Genomic DNA, 15176 nt, shown 5'->3' on the forward strand with positions numbered 1-15176 from the left:
GGTGGGGCTCGCGACATCGGGGAGATCGGGGGGCGGGAGATCGGGGGGCGGGAGATCGGGGAGCGGGAGATCGGGGGGCGGGAGATCGGGGGGCGGGAGATCGGGGGGCGGGAGATTGGGGGCCGGGACATCGGGAGATCGGGGGGGCGGGAGATTGGGGGGCGGGACATCGGGAGATCGGGGGGCGGGACATCGGGGGGGCGGGACATCGGGAGATCGGGGGGGGCGGGACATCGGGAGATCGGGGGGGCGGGACATCGGGGGACGGGAGATCGGGGGACGGGAGATCGGGGGGCGGGACATCGGGGGGGCGGGGCTCGGGGACTTCCCCCTCTCCTCCTACCCCCTGCCCCCCCTTCCTCCACCCCCTCTCCTCCCCCCTCCTTCCCCCCCGTCGCACTCTCTCTTCCCCCCGTCGCGCTCTCTCTTCCCCCCGTCGCGCTCTCTCTTCCCCCCGTCGCGCTCTCTCTTCCCCCCGTCGCGCTCTCTCTTCCCCCCGTCGCGCTCTCTCTTCCCCCCGTCGCGCTCTCTCTTCCCCCCGTCGCGCTCTCTCTTCCCCCCGTCGCGCTCTCTCTTCCCCCCGTCGCGCTCTCTCTTCCCCCCGTCGCGCTCTCTCTTCCCCCCGTCGCGCTCTCTCTTCCCCCCGTCGCGCTCTCTCTTCCCCCGTCGCGCTCTCTCTTCCCCCCGTCGCGCTCTCTCTTCCCCCCGTCGCGCTCTCTCTTCCCCCCGTCGCGCTCTCTCTTCCCCCCGTCGCGCTCTCTCTTCCCCCCGTCGCGCTCTCTCTTCCCCCCGTCGCGCTCTCTCTTCCCCCCGTCGCGCTCTCTCTTCCCCCCGTCGCGCTCTCTCTTCCCCCCGTCGCGCTCTCTCTTCCCCCCGTCGCGCTCTCTCTTCCCCCCGTCGCGCTCTCTCTTCCCCCCGTCGCGCTCTCTCTTCCCCCCGTCGCGCTCTCTCTTCCCCCCGTCGCGCTCTCTCTTCCCCCCGTCGCGCTCTCTCTTCCCCCCGTCGCGCTCTCTCTTCCCCCCGTCGCGCTCTCTCTTCCCCCCGTCGCGCTCTCTCTTCCCCCCGTCGCGCTCTCTCTTCCCCCCGTCGCGCTCTCTCTTCCCCCCGTCGCGCTCTCTCTTCCCCCCGTCGCGCTCTCTCTCCCCCCGTCGCGCTCTCTCTTCCCCCCGTCGCGCTCTCTCTTCCCCCCGTCGCGCTCTCTCTTCCCCCCGTCGCGCTCTCTCTTCCCCCCGTCGCGCTCTCTCTTCCCCCCGTCGCGCTCTCTCTTCCCCCCGTCGCGCTCTCTCTTCCCCCCGTCGCGCTCTCTCTTCCCCCCCGTCGCGCTCTCTCTTCCCCCCCGTCGCGCTCTCTCTTCCCCCCCGTCGCGCTCTCTCTTCCCCCCGTCGCGCTCTCTCTTCCCCCCCGTCGCGCTCTCTCTTCCCCCCCGTCGCGCTCTCTCTTCCCCCCCGTCGCGCTCTCTCTTCCCCCCCGTCGCGCTCTCTCTTCCCCCCCGTCGCGCTCTCTCTTCCCCCCCGTCGCGCTCTCTCTTCCCCCCGTCGCGCTCTCTCTTCCCCCCGTCGCGCTCTCTCTTCCCCCGTCGCGCTCTCTCTTCCCCCCGTCGCGCGCTCTCTTCCCCCCGTCGCGCTCTCTCTTCCCCCCGTCGCGCTCTCTCTTCCCCCGTCGCGCTCTCTCTTCCCCCGTCGCGCTCTCTCTTCCCCCGTCGCGCTCTCTCTTCCCCCCCGTCGCGCTCTCTCTTCCCCCCCGTCGCGCTCTCTCTTCCCCCCGTCGCGCTCTCTCTTCCCCCCCGTCGCGCTCTCTCTTCCCCCCGTCGCGCTCTCTCTTCCCCCCCGTCGCGCTCTCTCTTCCCCCCCGTCGCGCTCTCTCTTCCCCCCCGTCGCGCTCTCTCTTCCCCCCCGTCGCGCTCTCTCTTCCCCCCGTCGCGCTCTCTCTTCCCCCCCGTCGCGCTCTCTCTTCCCCCCCGTCGCGCTCTCTCTTCCCCCCCGTCGCGCTCTCTCTTCCCCCCCGTCGCGCTCTCTCTTCCCCCCCCGTCGCGCTCTCTCTTCCCCCCCGTCGCGCTCTCTCTTCCCCCCCGTCGCGCTCTCTCTTCCCCCCCGTCGCGCTCTCTCTTCCCCCCCGTCGCGCTCTCTCTTCCCCCCCGTCGCGCTCTCTCTTCCCCCCCGTCGCGCTCTCTCTTCCCCCCCGTCGCGCTCTCTCTTCCCCCCCGTCGCGCTCTCTCTTCCCCCCCGTCGCGCTCTCTCTTCCCCCCCGTCGCGCTCTCTCTTCCCCCCCGTCGCGCTCTCTCTTCCCCCCCGTCGCGCTCTCTCTTCCCCCCCGTCGCGCTCTCTCTTCCCCCCCGTCGCGCTCTCTCTTCCCCCCCGTCGCGCTCTCTCTTCCCCCCCGTCGCGCTCTCTCTTCCCCCCCGTCGCGCTCTCTCTTCCCCCCCGTCGCGCTCTCTCTTCCCCCCGTCGCGCTCTCTCTTCCCCCCCGTCGCGCTCTCTCTTCCCCCCCGTCGCGCTCTCTCTTCCCCCCCGTCGCGCTCTCTCTTCCCCCCCGTCGCGCTCTCTCTTCCCCCCCCGTCGCGCTCTCTCTTCCCCCCCGTCGCGCTCTCTCTTCCCCCCCGTCGCGCTCTCTCTTCCCCCCCGTCGCGCTCTCTCTTCCCCCCCGTCGCGCTCTCTCTTCCCCCCCGTCGCGCTCTCTCTTCCCCCCCGTCGCGCTCTCTCTTCCCCCCCGTCGCGCTCTCTCTTCCCCCCCGTCGCGCTCTCTCTTCCCCCCCGTCGCGCTCTCTCTTCCCCCCCGTCGCGCTCTCTCTTCCCCCCCGTCGCGCTCTCTCTTCCCCCCCGTCGCGCTCTCTCTTCCCCCCCGTCGCGCTCTCTCTTCCCCCCCGTCGCGCTCTCTCTTCCCCCCCGTCGCGCTCTCTCTTCCCCCCCGTCGCGCTCTCTCTTCCCCCCCGTCGCGCTCTCTCTTCCCCCCCGTCGCGCTCTCTCTTCCCCCCCGTCGCGCTCTCTCTTCCCCCCCGTCGCGCTCTCTCTTCCCCCCCGTCGCGCTCTCTCTTCCCCCCCGTCGCGCTCTCTCTTCCCCCCCCGTCGCGCTCTCTCTTCCCCCCCGTCGCGCTCTCTCTTCCCCCCCGTCGCGCTCTCTCTTCCCCCCCGTCGCGCTCTCTCTTCCCCCCCGTCGCGCTCTCTCTTCCCCCCCGTCGCGCTCTCTCTTCCCCCCCGTCGCGCTCTCTCTTCCCCCCCGTCGCGCTCTCTCTTCCCCCCCGTCGCGCTCTCTCTTCCCCCCCGTCGCGCTCTCTCTTCCCCCCCGTCGCGCTCTCTCTTCCCCCCCGTCGCGCTCTCTCTTCCCCCCGTCGCGCTCTCTCTTCCCCCCCGTCGCGCTCTCTCTTCCCCCCCGTCGCGCTCTCTCTTCCCCCCCGTCGCGCTCTCTCTTCCCCCCCGTCGCGCTCTCTCTTCCCCCCCGTCGCGCTCTCTCTTCCCCCCCGTCGCGCTCTCTCTTCCCCCCCGTCGCGCTCTCTCTTCCCCCCCGTCGCGCTCTCTCTTCCCCCCCGTCGCGCTCTCTCTTCCCCCCCGTCGCGCTCTCTCTTCGGCCGCGCGCGCTCCCCTCTTCCCCCCCGTCGCGCTCTCTCTTCGGCCGCGCGCGCTCCCCTCTTCCCCCCCGGCCGCGCGCGCTCCCCTCTTCCCCCCCCGGCCGCGCGCGCTCCCCTCTTCCCCCCCGGCCGCGCGCGCTCCCCTCTTCCCCCCCGGCCGCGCGCGCTCCCCTCTTCCCCCCCGGCCGCGCGCGCTCCCCTCTTCCCCCCCGGCCGCGCGCGCTCCCCTCTTCCCCCCGGCCGCGCGCGCGCCCCTTCTCCCCCCCCCCCCCCCCCCTCCCGGCCGCGCATCTGGGGTTCTGACTGAGCGGGGGGCAACGGGGGAGAAGTGTGAGTATTTTTAGAGGAACTCCCACTTCCATGTCCCCTCTCACCATCATCCCTCTCATGGGCCACCCGAACTTCCCTGCTAGCAAGGAGCTGGAGAGCACCTTGCTGCACAGCAGTGGGGCCATGAGGACCCACATCTACGCTGACATCCCCCCTCGAGGGGAGGTCTATGAGCATCTGCCATCTATTCTCCATAGATAGCATGTGCTCCCGTGAGTGGCGCATTAGTTGCTCCATGTAGGTGGCAATCCTTTCCATGGGAGAGCCTACAGTCACCATCGCCTGCGACACGGTGGTGCTCATGTAGGAGATGGACTCCTCCATTTTCTGCACATTTGGCGACATCACGCTCGCAAAACCTGTCTCAGCCTCCTGCACTTCTTGCTGCACCTCCAGGATCACCCTCTTTCTGGAAGGGCCCCGAGGCTCAGCATCTGCATGAAGCTGAGCAGAGTTGGGAACGTCATGTGCCCTCCGCCGAGGAGTCTCTACTGCTGTCCCTGTCTCCACCATTTGCTCTTTCTCACTTGTGAGTTAGTCAGATGTGATAATATAGAGGGAGGGGGATGGGTGGACGTGCAAGGTATGTTGGTGTGAGTAAGGATGTGCAGGAGCAGGGTTGGGAAGGCAGAGTGATGGGGATGTGATGAGAGGCACAGCAGGATGAAGTTGAGTGTGGCTTTCCTGATCTAATGAGATAATTGAAACGTTTGCAGCACTGCACCCAGGTCCTCCTGACCACATCCCTGCTGTTGACCTCCACTGCTATTTGGAGCCAGGCTCTTTTGGTTTGTTGGGGAGGTCTCTTCCGCCCATCAGAAGGGAAGAGGACCTCACTGTGTGCTCTCATTCCCTCCACAAGTATATGGAGGGAGTCATCTAAGAACCTGGGTCAACCCTCTGTCTCTGTGCAGTCATGTTTAAAACTCTTCGTAACACTCCGATGGTGCGGTGCAGTGCCTGCACTATCCTAGATGAACTTTCAAATGCAATGTGCCCACGGCTCCTTTAAATATCCCAGCTGAAGGCGCGTCATCGATGACGTCATCAGACCCACACCATTTAATAGGACTGGGTAACGCGCAGGGCGGCCTTAATAGGCGCCATTAACGGAAAGTCGATCTCGGGAGCGGGATGGAATCGGGAACCTGCCATGGCATCTGCCCGCACCCAACCCACCCAGGTGCAGAAAATTCCGGCCATGGTGTATGGTTCCATGCAAAATTTGCTAATGATTTCTGTTTAATGCCATTGCTTGACAGATACTTTCTACAGTACAATTGGTTGTCACCCCACACGCTGTGGAGAATTTGAGCAGAATAATCCAGAGCAGTATCTGATCGATCTGAAAACACTGGCCACAGAGAACAAAGGGAAAGTGGTGGCCATTGGGGAGTGTGGCTTAGGTAAGTTTAAATTATTATGCCTGTTATGTTATAGGGTTGTTTTTGTGCTGTTTTCTAATGGAAACAGCCTGATAGCAGTTTCTGTAAGTGGACCGTATATGAGACTTATGATTAATAATACTAACTCATTGAAAGCTCCCAAATGTTACTTACTGTTCCTTGTTATTTTTACTTTTTATAGATTTTGACAGATTGGAATTCTGTCCTAAAGAGATTCAACTAAAGTAAGTATTTCTTTTCCTTTTCTTCCCGCAGTCTACGTAAGCCACAGACAACTTGTTCTCCGCCAAAATTCCTTTCTGAGCCATAGACTGGAAGCACATACTGGTGGCTGGAAATGGCTGTCCCTCTGTTACCCCATCTCCCCACCCTCATCACAGGAAAACTGAGATTAGAAATTCAGTGGTGTGGTGAACTGAATCTGTGTCTTCCTACTGTCGTGCAGTGTGTTGGTGTTGCAACGTTCTGAGCTGCCAGTAGTACTGTTACAATTTAATCATTTTTTATATGAAATGAACTTGCTGTCGTTCACTGAACACTCCAGCACGGGTAACCATCTAATCCTATCTAATGTTCCTACAAAGATAGTAACGGCCAAATGGTAGTTAGAAAGTAACTTGCTTGTGGAAGTTTTTTAAACAATTTTTTATGTCTATTTTTAAATTGTTTTCTCGTGCATGTTATTTCTGATGATGTGCAGCTAGCCTATTGGCCTCAGTAATGAAATTGTGCAGATTTCTTTCGGAAAGATATGACACAAATGGCCTCAGTTCTCTGATTTGATTTTATCTTTTCTTTGCATTTGCAATTTCACTGTTTTAGGATAATATATTCTGCTGGATGATGCAACAACTTCAACTCCATTTGTCAAGAACTTGCATTGAAGCTTTTTAAAAAATGAAGGCCTTTGATCTAGAATAGTTAAAGGTCAATGGTAAACCTTGTGTAGATCTTGGCCAGGATTAACAGCACATGATGACTTTTGATCAAATGCAACTACAGAAAAGTAGGTTGTCACTGGATTTGTTGGCCACCATTAATTTCAAGAAATAAAATCAAGATATCCCTTTTATAAATCATTATCACTTGGTACACCAAGTACATATTCTTTACTGAGTTAAATAAATTAATAATAAATTAAGTTACCATGCCAAATTTTAGATAAATCATAGCTCTGATATGCAAAACAGGTTGGTTAAGCAGATAATTTAAGGCAGAAATGCAATGTTGCAACTAAAGATGTGAAACATAGATCACTAGATCACTAGCTCATATGTGGAAAAAGTATTCCCTTCATCTTAGTCAGAATTTCTTATATACAGTTTTTGCTGCTCAGCAGTAATAGCAATCATTCTGATTGGATAAATGAATTGCTATTAACTGTCCATTCTGACATCAAGACGTTATTACTTCCTAACCCTGGCTATTTTCCACATATATAGTGCAAAGTCCAAGCACTTGCTTCATATTAAGCCTACGTGATCAGAGATATTGGCCTCCGCTTTCTGTTTCTGTTCCTCCTCCGTCCCATTCATTGGGAGCATCTTTTCCTTTTAGCGCCCAGCTCAAAAAAACCTCCCAAAAACCCTAGGTTATATCAAAGTTTACTGTCATATTATCATTGAATAGCATAGGTAAGTTGACATTAAGACCTTAATTGGCTGCTTTTTTTTCATGTGAACTGTTTTACCTTAATTGGTAAAGTTTAGTATTGAAAATAATGAGCATATACTTTCTCTTTCAGATACTTTAACAAGCAGTTTGACTTGGCAGAAGAAACTAAATTGCCCATGTTTCTACACTGCAGAAATTCACATCCAGAATTTTTAGGTATGATTGTAATGAGATGGCACCGTTTCTGTCAAAATACTAAATCAGTTCTCTAATGGATAAATGCTTCACATCGTGTAATACTGGTCCTTACATACAAGAAAGGTTCTAGTTTGATGAGTTAGCTGATCTCAACTGGGGAAGGATTGGGATATGCTACAATTGACTCAGTGCCCTCCAAGTATAGAGAGGGGAAATGTCAGCTGTGCTTCCCACCCTCAAGTGCTTGCTGACACTCCTGCTGGGCATGTGTGTGATGTTGGTTGCTGGCAGGGAGCAGGCTTGGTTATGGTGATGAAATAGTCCACTATTGTTTCAGCAACAAATGAAATTCATCTTTCTCTGAGTGTGTTGCAGCATGCAGTAAGTGTTATACTTAGTTTTTTTTAGTATGTATTATAGTAATGGAAATCAGAAATAAAGCTCCCAAAGTGCATCTCTTATACTGTTCCCTTCACTTAGTATCCACATTCTATTGTTAAACTTTCTTCAGCCAGAGTCGTCATGGCTTCAATTCTTTATGGATGCTGCACTTAATTAGTTGACAAGAGTTTCATTTCTGGTGGGTAGTAATCAGTGTTGGATTTAATAGCTATCCAATAAAATGTTGATACTTGTTTAACTGTAGAGATAATCTAAGGTGTCTAAGTTATTTTATGAGAAATCTAATATGTAGAGGAATACAGATATCTGGGGTAAGAGGTTCAGATGATGTGATTTCTAATCATGACGTGCTTGCACCATTGGATTTACTTTCTTTTGTTTTTAAGTGTGCTGTAAAATTAATTGGGATTATTTTATTCCATTTTTTGCATTTTGGCAGTGGTAGATAACCTAGTATAGAATCTTGAATGATACTAAGAATAATGGTCATGAAAAAAGGCTCAAAAAGTTGTGCTCCCATTAGAGCAAAGAAGGTTAGGGAGGATCTAATAGAGGATTTCAAAATTAGCAAAAGTCTTGAGAAGATAAGTAGTAAAAGGTTGTTTCTATTGCTTGGTGAATCATTTAAGAAGAGGGCATTAACTCAGGATCATCATCTAGAAGAATGAAGGGGGAAACTAGAACCATCAAGGGTTATTAAAAGATGGAACACTTTACCACAAATGGCTATTGAGGCAGAGTGTAACATCATATAACAACATAAGAACATAAAAACTAGGAGCAGGAGTAGGCCATACGGCCCCTCGAGTCTGCTCCGCCATTCAATAAGATCATGGCTGAAATTCGACATCAATTCCACTTTCCTGCCCTATCCCCATATCCCTTGACTCCCTTAGTGCCCAAAAATCTATCGATCTTGGTCTTGAATACACTCATTGACTGAGCATCCACAGCCCTCTGGTAGAGAATTCCAAAGATTCACAACCCTCTGAGTGAAGAGATTTTTCCTCATTTCTGTCCTAACTGGCTGACTCCCTGTCCTGAGACTATGCCCCCAGTTCTGGACTCATTGCCAGGGGAAACAGCCTCTCAGCATCGACCTTGTCAAGCCCTCCAAGAATTTTATATATTTCAATGAGATCACCTCTCATTTTTCTAAACTCCAGAGAATATAGGCCCATTCAACTCAATCTCTCCTCATAGGACAACTCTCTCAGCCCAGGAATCAATCTAGTGAACCTTTGTTGCACCCGCTCTAAGGCAAGTATATCCTCCCTTAGCTAAGGAGACCAAAACTGAACACAGTACTCCAGGTGTGGTCTCACCAAAGCCCTATAGAATTGCAGCAAGACTTCCTACTTTTATACTCCAACCTCCTTACAATAAAGACTAATGTACCATTTGCATTCCTAATTGCTTGCTGTACCTACATGTTAACTTTCTGTGTTTCATGTACAAGGACACCCAAATCCCTCTGAATACCAACGTTTATTAGTTGCTCTTTTTATAAAAAAAAAAAATTCTGCTTTTTCATTCTTCCTACCAAAGTGGATAATTTCACACTTCCCCACATTATACTTCATCTGCCACCTTCTTGCCTAATCACTTAACCGGTCTATATCCCTTTTCAGCCTCTTTATGTCCTCTTCATAGCTTACTTTCTCACCTAACTTTGTCTTGCCAGCAAAACTTGGATATATTACACTTGCTCCTCTCATCCAAGTTATTGATCTAGTTTGTGAATAGCTGAGGCCCAAGCACTGATCCTTGCGGTACCCCACTAGTTACACCCTGCCATCCCGCAAATGACCCGTTTATTCCTACTCTCTCATTTCTGTCTGTTAACTAATCCTCAATCCATGCTAATATATTACCCATAATCCACGTGCCCTAATCTTACGTAACAACCTCTTCTGTGGCATCTTATCGAATGCCTTCTGAAAATCCAAATATACTACATCCACTGGCTCCCCTTTATCTACTCTGCTCGTTACACCCTCAAAAATGATTTCCTTTTCATAAAACTATGTTGACGCTGCCTAATCATGTTGTGATTTTCCAAGTGCCCTGTTACCACGTTCTTAATAAGAACATAAGAAATAGGAGCAGGAATAGGCCAATCGGCCCCTCGAGCCTGCTCCGACATTCAATAAGATCATGGCTGATCCAATCTTGGCCTCAACACCACTTTCCCGCGCTCTCCCCATACCCCTTGACTCCCTTGTAGTTCAAATGTCTGTCAATCGCCGCCTTGAATATATTCAATGACGCCGCCTCCATAGCTCTCTGGGGTAGAGAATTCCAGAGTCATGACCCTCTGAGAGAAGAAATTCCTCCTCATCTCCGTCTTAAATGGACGACCCCTTATTCTGAAACTATGCCCCCTAGTTCTAGATACCCCCACTAGGGGAAACAACCTCTCAGCATCCACCTTGTCAATCCCCCTCAGAATCTTATATATTTCAATAAGATCACCTCTCATTCTTCTAAACTCCAATGAGTATAGGTTCAACCTTTCGTCATACGTCAATCCCTTCATCCCAGGAATCAACCTAGTGAATCTTAAGCGAAGCAAAAGAGGAAATAGCAGAGGCCCTGACCATCATTTTTCAATCCTCTCTGGCTTCAGGTGTGGTGTTGGAGGACTGCTAATGTGGTACCCTTGTTTAAAAAGGGAGAAAAGGATAGACCGAGTAATTACAGGCCAGTCAGCCTAACCTCGGTGGTGGGAAAATTATTGGAAAGAATTTTGAAGGACAGGATAAATCTTCATTTAGAAAGACACGGATTAATCAAGGATAGTCAGCACGGATTTATTAAGGGAAGGTCGTGTCTGACAAACTTGATTGAATTTTTTGAGGAGGTAACGAGGGTAAATGAGGGTAGTGCGTTTGATGTAGTTTATATGGACTTTAGTAAGGCTTTTGATAAGGTTCCACATGGCAGACTGGTCACGAAGTTAAAAGCCCATGGGATCCAGAGCAAAGTGTCAAGTTGGATTCAAAACTGGCTCAGAGGCAGGAAGCAAAGGGTAATGGTTGATAGGTGTTTTTGTGACTGGAAGCTTGTTTCCAGTGGGGTTCTGCAGGGCTCAGTACTAGGTCCCTTGCTTTTTGTGGTATATATCAATGATCTAGACTTGAATATAGGGGGTATGATTAAGAAGTTTGCAGATGATACTAAAATTGGCTGTGTGATTAATACTGAAGAAGGAAGAACATAAGAAATAGGAGCATGAGTAGGCCATACGGCCCCTCGGGCCTGCTCCGCCATTCAATAGGATCATGGCTGATCTGAATCTAGACTCACGTCCACTTCCCTGCCCTCTCCCCGTAACCCCTAATTCCCTTATCTGCTAGGAAAATGTCTATCTCCATTTTAAATTTATTTAATGTTGCAGCTTCCACAGCTCTCTGGGGTAGCAAATTCCATAGATTTACTACCCTCTGAGTGAAGAAGTTTCTCCTCATCTCAGTTTTGAAAGGGCAGCCCCTTATGCTAAGATTATGCCCCCTAGTTCTAGTCTCACCCATCAGTGGAAACATCCTCACCGCATCCACCCGATCAAGCCCCCTCACAATCTTATATGTTTCGATAAGATCGCCTCTCATTCTTCTGAACTCCAATCAGTAGAGTCCCAACCTACTCAACCTTTCCTCATACGTCAACCCCCTCATCTCTGGAATCAACCGAGTGAACCGCCTCGAGAGCAAGTATATCTTTTCTTAAATATGGAAACCAAAACGGCACGCAGTATTCCAGGTGTGGCCTCACCAATACCCTGTATAACTGCAGCAAGACTTCCCTGTTTTTATACTCCATCCCCCTTGCAATAAAAGCCAAGATTCCATTGGTCTTCCTGATCACCTGCTGCACCTGCATACTAACTTTTTGTGTTTCATGCACCAGGACCCCCAGATCCCTTTGTACTGTAGCACTTTGCAGTTTCTCTCCATTTAGATAATAACTTGCTCTTTGATTTTTTTCTGCCAAAGTGCATAACCTCACACTTTCCAACTTTATATTGCATCTGCCAAATCTCTGCCCACTCACTTAGCCTGTCTATGTCCTTTTGCAGGTTTTTTATGTCCTCCTCACTCACTGCTTTCCCTCCCATCTTTGTATCGTCGGCAAACTTGGATATGTTGCACTCGGTCCCTTCCTCCAAATCGTTAATATAGATTGTAAAGAGTTGGGGTCCCAGCACTGACCCCTGCGGAACACCACTAGTTACTGATTGCCAGCCCGAGAACGAACCATTTATCCCAACTCTTTGTTTTCTGTTAGATAGCCAATCTTCCACCCATGCCAGTATATTACCCTTAATCCCGTGATTTTTTATCTTGATCAGTAATCTTTTGTGTGGAACGTTGTCAAATGTCTTTTGGAAGTCCAAATACACTACATCCACTGGTTCCCCTTTATCCACCCTGTATGTTACATCCTCAAAGAATTCGATCAAATTTGTCAAACATGACTTCCCCTTCGTAAAGCCATGCTGACTCTGTCCTATTAAATTATGTTTATCCAAATGCTCTGTTACTGTTTCCTTAATAATGGACTCCAACATTTTGCCAACCACAGATGTTAGGCTAACTGGTCTATAGTTTCCAGCTTTTTGTCTACTTCCCTTCTTAAATAAGGGTGTTACATTAGTAGTTTTCCAATCTGCTGGGACCTTTCCTGAGTCCAGGGAGTTCTGGAAAATGATCACCAATGCATCCACAATCCCTACCGCCACTTCTCTCAAGACCCTAGGATGTAGGCCATCAGGTCCGGGGGATTTATCCGCCTTAAGTCCCATTATTTTACTGAGTACCATCTCCTTAGTGATTTTAATCGTGTTTAGCTCCTCCCCCCCCCCCCCCCCCCATTGCCCCCTGTTTGTCCAGTGTTGGGATATTTTGTGTCCTCTACTGTAAAGACTGATACAAAATATTTGTTCAGTGTCTTTGCCATCTCCATGTTCCCCACCACTAGACTGTAGTGGTGGGGAACATGGTGTTGACTGCAGGAAGATATCAATAAATTGGTCAGGTGGGCAGAACAGTAGCAAATGGAATTCAATCCGGAGAAGTCTGAGGTAATGCATTTGGGGAGGGCTAACAAGGAAAGGAAATACACATTAAATAGTAGGACACTGAGTAGTGTAGAAGAACAAAGGGACCTTGGAATGCATGTCCACAGATCCCTGAAGGTAGCAGACCAGGTAGATAAGGTGGTTAAGAAGGCATACGGAATGCTTGCCTTTATTAGCCGTGGCATAGAATACAAGAGCAGGGGGGCTTATGCTTCAAATGTATAAAACACTAGTTAGGCCTCAGCTAGAGTACTGCGTGCCGTTCTGGTCACCACATTACAGGAACCCAGGGACCCGGGTTCGAATCCGGCCTCGGGTGACTGTCTGTGTGGAGTTTGCACATTCTCCCCGTGTTTGCGTGGGTTTCCTCCGGGTGCTCCGGTTTCCTCCCACAGTCCAAAGATGTGCAGGTTAGGTTGATTGGCTATGATAAAATTGACCCTTAGTGCTAGGGGGATTAAATACGTGGGGTTACAGGGATAGGGTGGGATATGTGTTGGTGTAGGGATTACGGGGATCGGGTGGGATATGTGTCGGTGCAGGCTCGATGGGCCGAAATGGCCTCTATCTGCACTGTGGGGTTTCTGTGTGTGAATGTGAAAGATGTGATTGCACTAGAGAGGGTACAGAGGAAATTTACAAGGATGTTACCGGGAGTAGAGAATCTTAGCTATGAAGAAAGACTAGATAGGCTGGGTTTGTTTTCCTTGGAACAGAGGAGGCTGAGGGGAGACCTTATTGAGGTATATAAAATTATGAGGGGCCTAGATAAAGCGGATAGAAAGGACCTATTTCCCTTAGCAGAGGGGTCAAAAACCAGGGGGCACAGATTTAAAGTAATTGGTGGAAGGTTTAGAGGGGATTTGAGGGGAAATGTCTTCACCCAGAGGGTTGTGGGGGTCTGGAACTCACTGCCTGAAAGGGTGGTAGAGGCAGAAACCCTAACCACATTTAAAAAGTACTTGGATGTGCACTTGGGATGCTGTAACCTGCAGGGCTACGGACCAAGAGCTGGGAAGTGGGATTAGGCTGGATAGCTCTTTGTTGGCCAGCGCGGACACGATGGGCCGAAATGGCCTCCTTCCGTGCTGTAACTTTCTAGGATTCTATGATTTTCTGCACTGCCTCCAATGCAAGTATATCCTTTCTTAAATATGGAGACCAAAACTGTACGCAGTACTCCAGGTGCGGTCTCACCAGCGCCCTGTAAAGTTGCATCAAAACTTCCCTACTTTTATACTCCATACCCCTTGCAATAAAGGCACACATTCCATTAGCCTTCCTAATGACTTGCTGTACCTGCATGCTAACTTTTTGTGTTTCATGTACTAGGACCCCCAGATCCCTTTGTACCGCAGCATTTTGTAGTCTCACTCCATTTAAATAATTTGCTTTTTCATTCTTCCTACCAAAGTGGATAACCTCACATTTTCCCACATTATACTCCATCTGCCAAATTTTTGCCCACTCACTTAACCTGTCTATATCCCTTTGCAGACTCTTTGTGTCCTCCTCACAACTTGCTAACCCACCTATCTTTGTAACATCAGCAAATTAGGCTACTGTACACTCAGTCCCTTCATCCAAGTCATTAACCTAGATTGTAAATAGTTGAGGCCCCAGCACTGATCCCTGTGGCACCCCACTAGTTACTGATTGCCAATTGGAAAATGACCCATTAATCCCGACTCTCTGTTTTCTGTTAGTTAGCCAATCCCCTATCCATGCCAATATATTGCCCCCAACCCCGTGCGCTCTTATCTTGTGCAGTAACCCTTTATGTGGCACCCTATCGAATGCCTTCTGGAAATCCCCTTTATCCACCCTGTTTGTTACATCCTCAAAGAACTCTAGCAAATTTGTCAAACATGATTTCCCTTTCATAAAACCATGTTGACTCTGCTTGTTGATCTTATGATTTTCTAAATGCTATTACCTCCTTAATACTGGATTCCAGCATTTTCCCAATGATAGATGTTAGGCTAACTGGCCTATAGTTTTCATGCTTTCTGTCTCCCTCCTTTCTTGAATAGTGGTGTTACATTTGCGGTTTTCCAATCCGCTGGGAGCTCTCCAGAATCCAGGGAATTTTGGTAGATTACAACCAACGCATCCACTATCTCTGCAGCCACTTCTTTTAAGACCCTAGGATGCAGGCCATCAGGTCCAGGGGACTTGTCGGCTTTTAGCCCCATTAGTTTGCCAAGTACTTTTTCTCTAGTGATAGAGATTATTTTAAGTTCCTCCCTCCCTATAGCCCCTTGATTATCTATAATAGATTCCAGCATTTTCCTGTTACTGATATCTGGCTAGCTGGCCTATAGTTCTGTTTTCTCACTTCCTCCTTTCTTGAATATTTAAAAGGGAGTTTGAGAAGTATTTGGAAAAAAATAGAATACAAAAGGTTACAAGAAAAGGATAGTGAAATGAGACTGTAGTACATAGCTCCATGGTGGGCTGAATGGCCTCCTACGATTCTTTGGAGCAGTGCACCAGATTGATGTGACAACTATTGAGTGGAATCCATATGACTAAATCACTTTTGACTGGCAGAATCACAAGTAAATACTACATCCAACTCTCA

The 15176-nt window shown here is 50.8% G+C and overlaps 1 protein-coding gene across 1 annotated transcript in view; it reads left to right on the top strand.

Annotated features, from left to right (window-relative positions):
- The first annotated feature begins 5211 nt into the window (after positions 1 to 5211).
- Positions 5212 to 15176, top strand: part of tatdn1 (TatD DNase domain containing 1) — a 48937-nt gene continuing 38972 nt past the window's right edge. Inside the window, exons 1-3 of the mRNA XM_085992824.1 lie at positions 5212 to 5298; positions 5480 to 5522; positions 7043 to 7128. Coding sequence (XP_085848950.1) covers positions 7089 to 7128 — 40 coding nt within the window. The 5' untranslated portion in view covers positions 5212 to 5298; positions 5480 to 5522; positions 7043 to 7088. The remainder of the gene's footprint in view (positions 5299 to 5479; positions 5523 to 7042; positions 7129 to 15176) is intronic.

The sequence above is a fragment of the Somniosus microcephalus genome, chromosome 7 (assembly GCF_052327205.1).
Source record: "Somniosus microcephalus isolate GS21.2 chromosome 7, FLI_Smic_1.0, whole genome shotgun sequence".
NCBI classification, from domain to species: domain Eukaryota; kingdom Metazoa; phylum Chordata; class Chondrichthyes; order Squaliformes; family Somniosidae; genus Somniosus; species Somniosus microcephalus.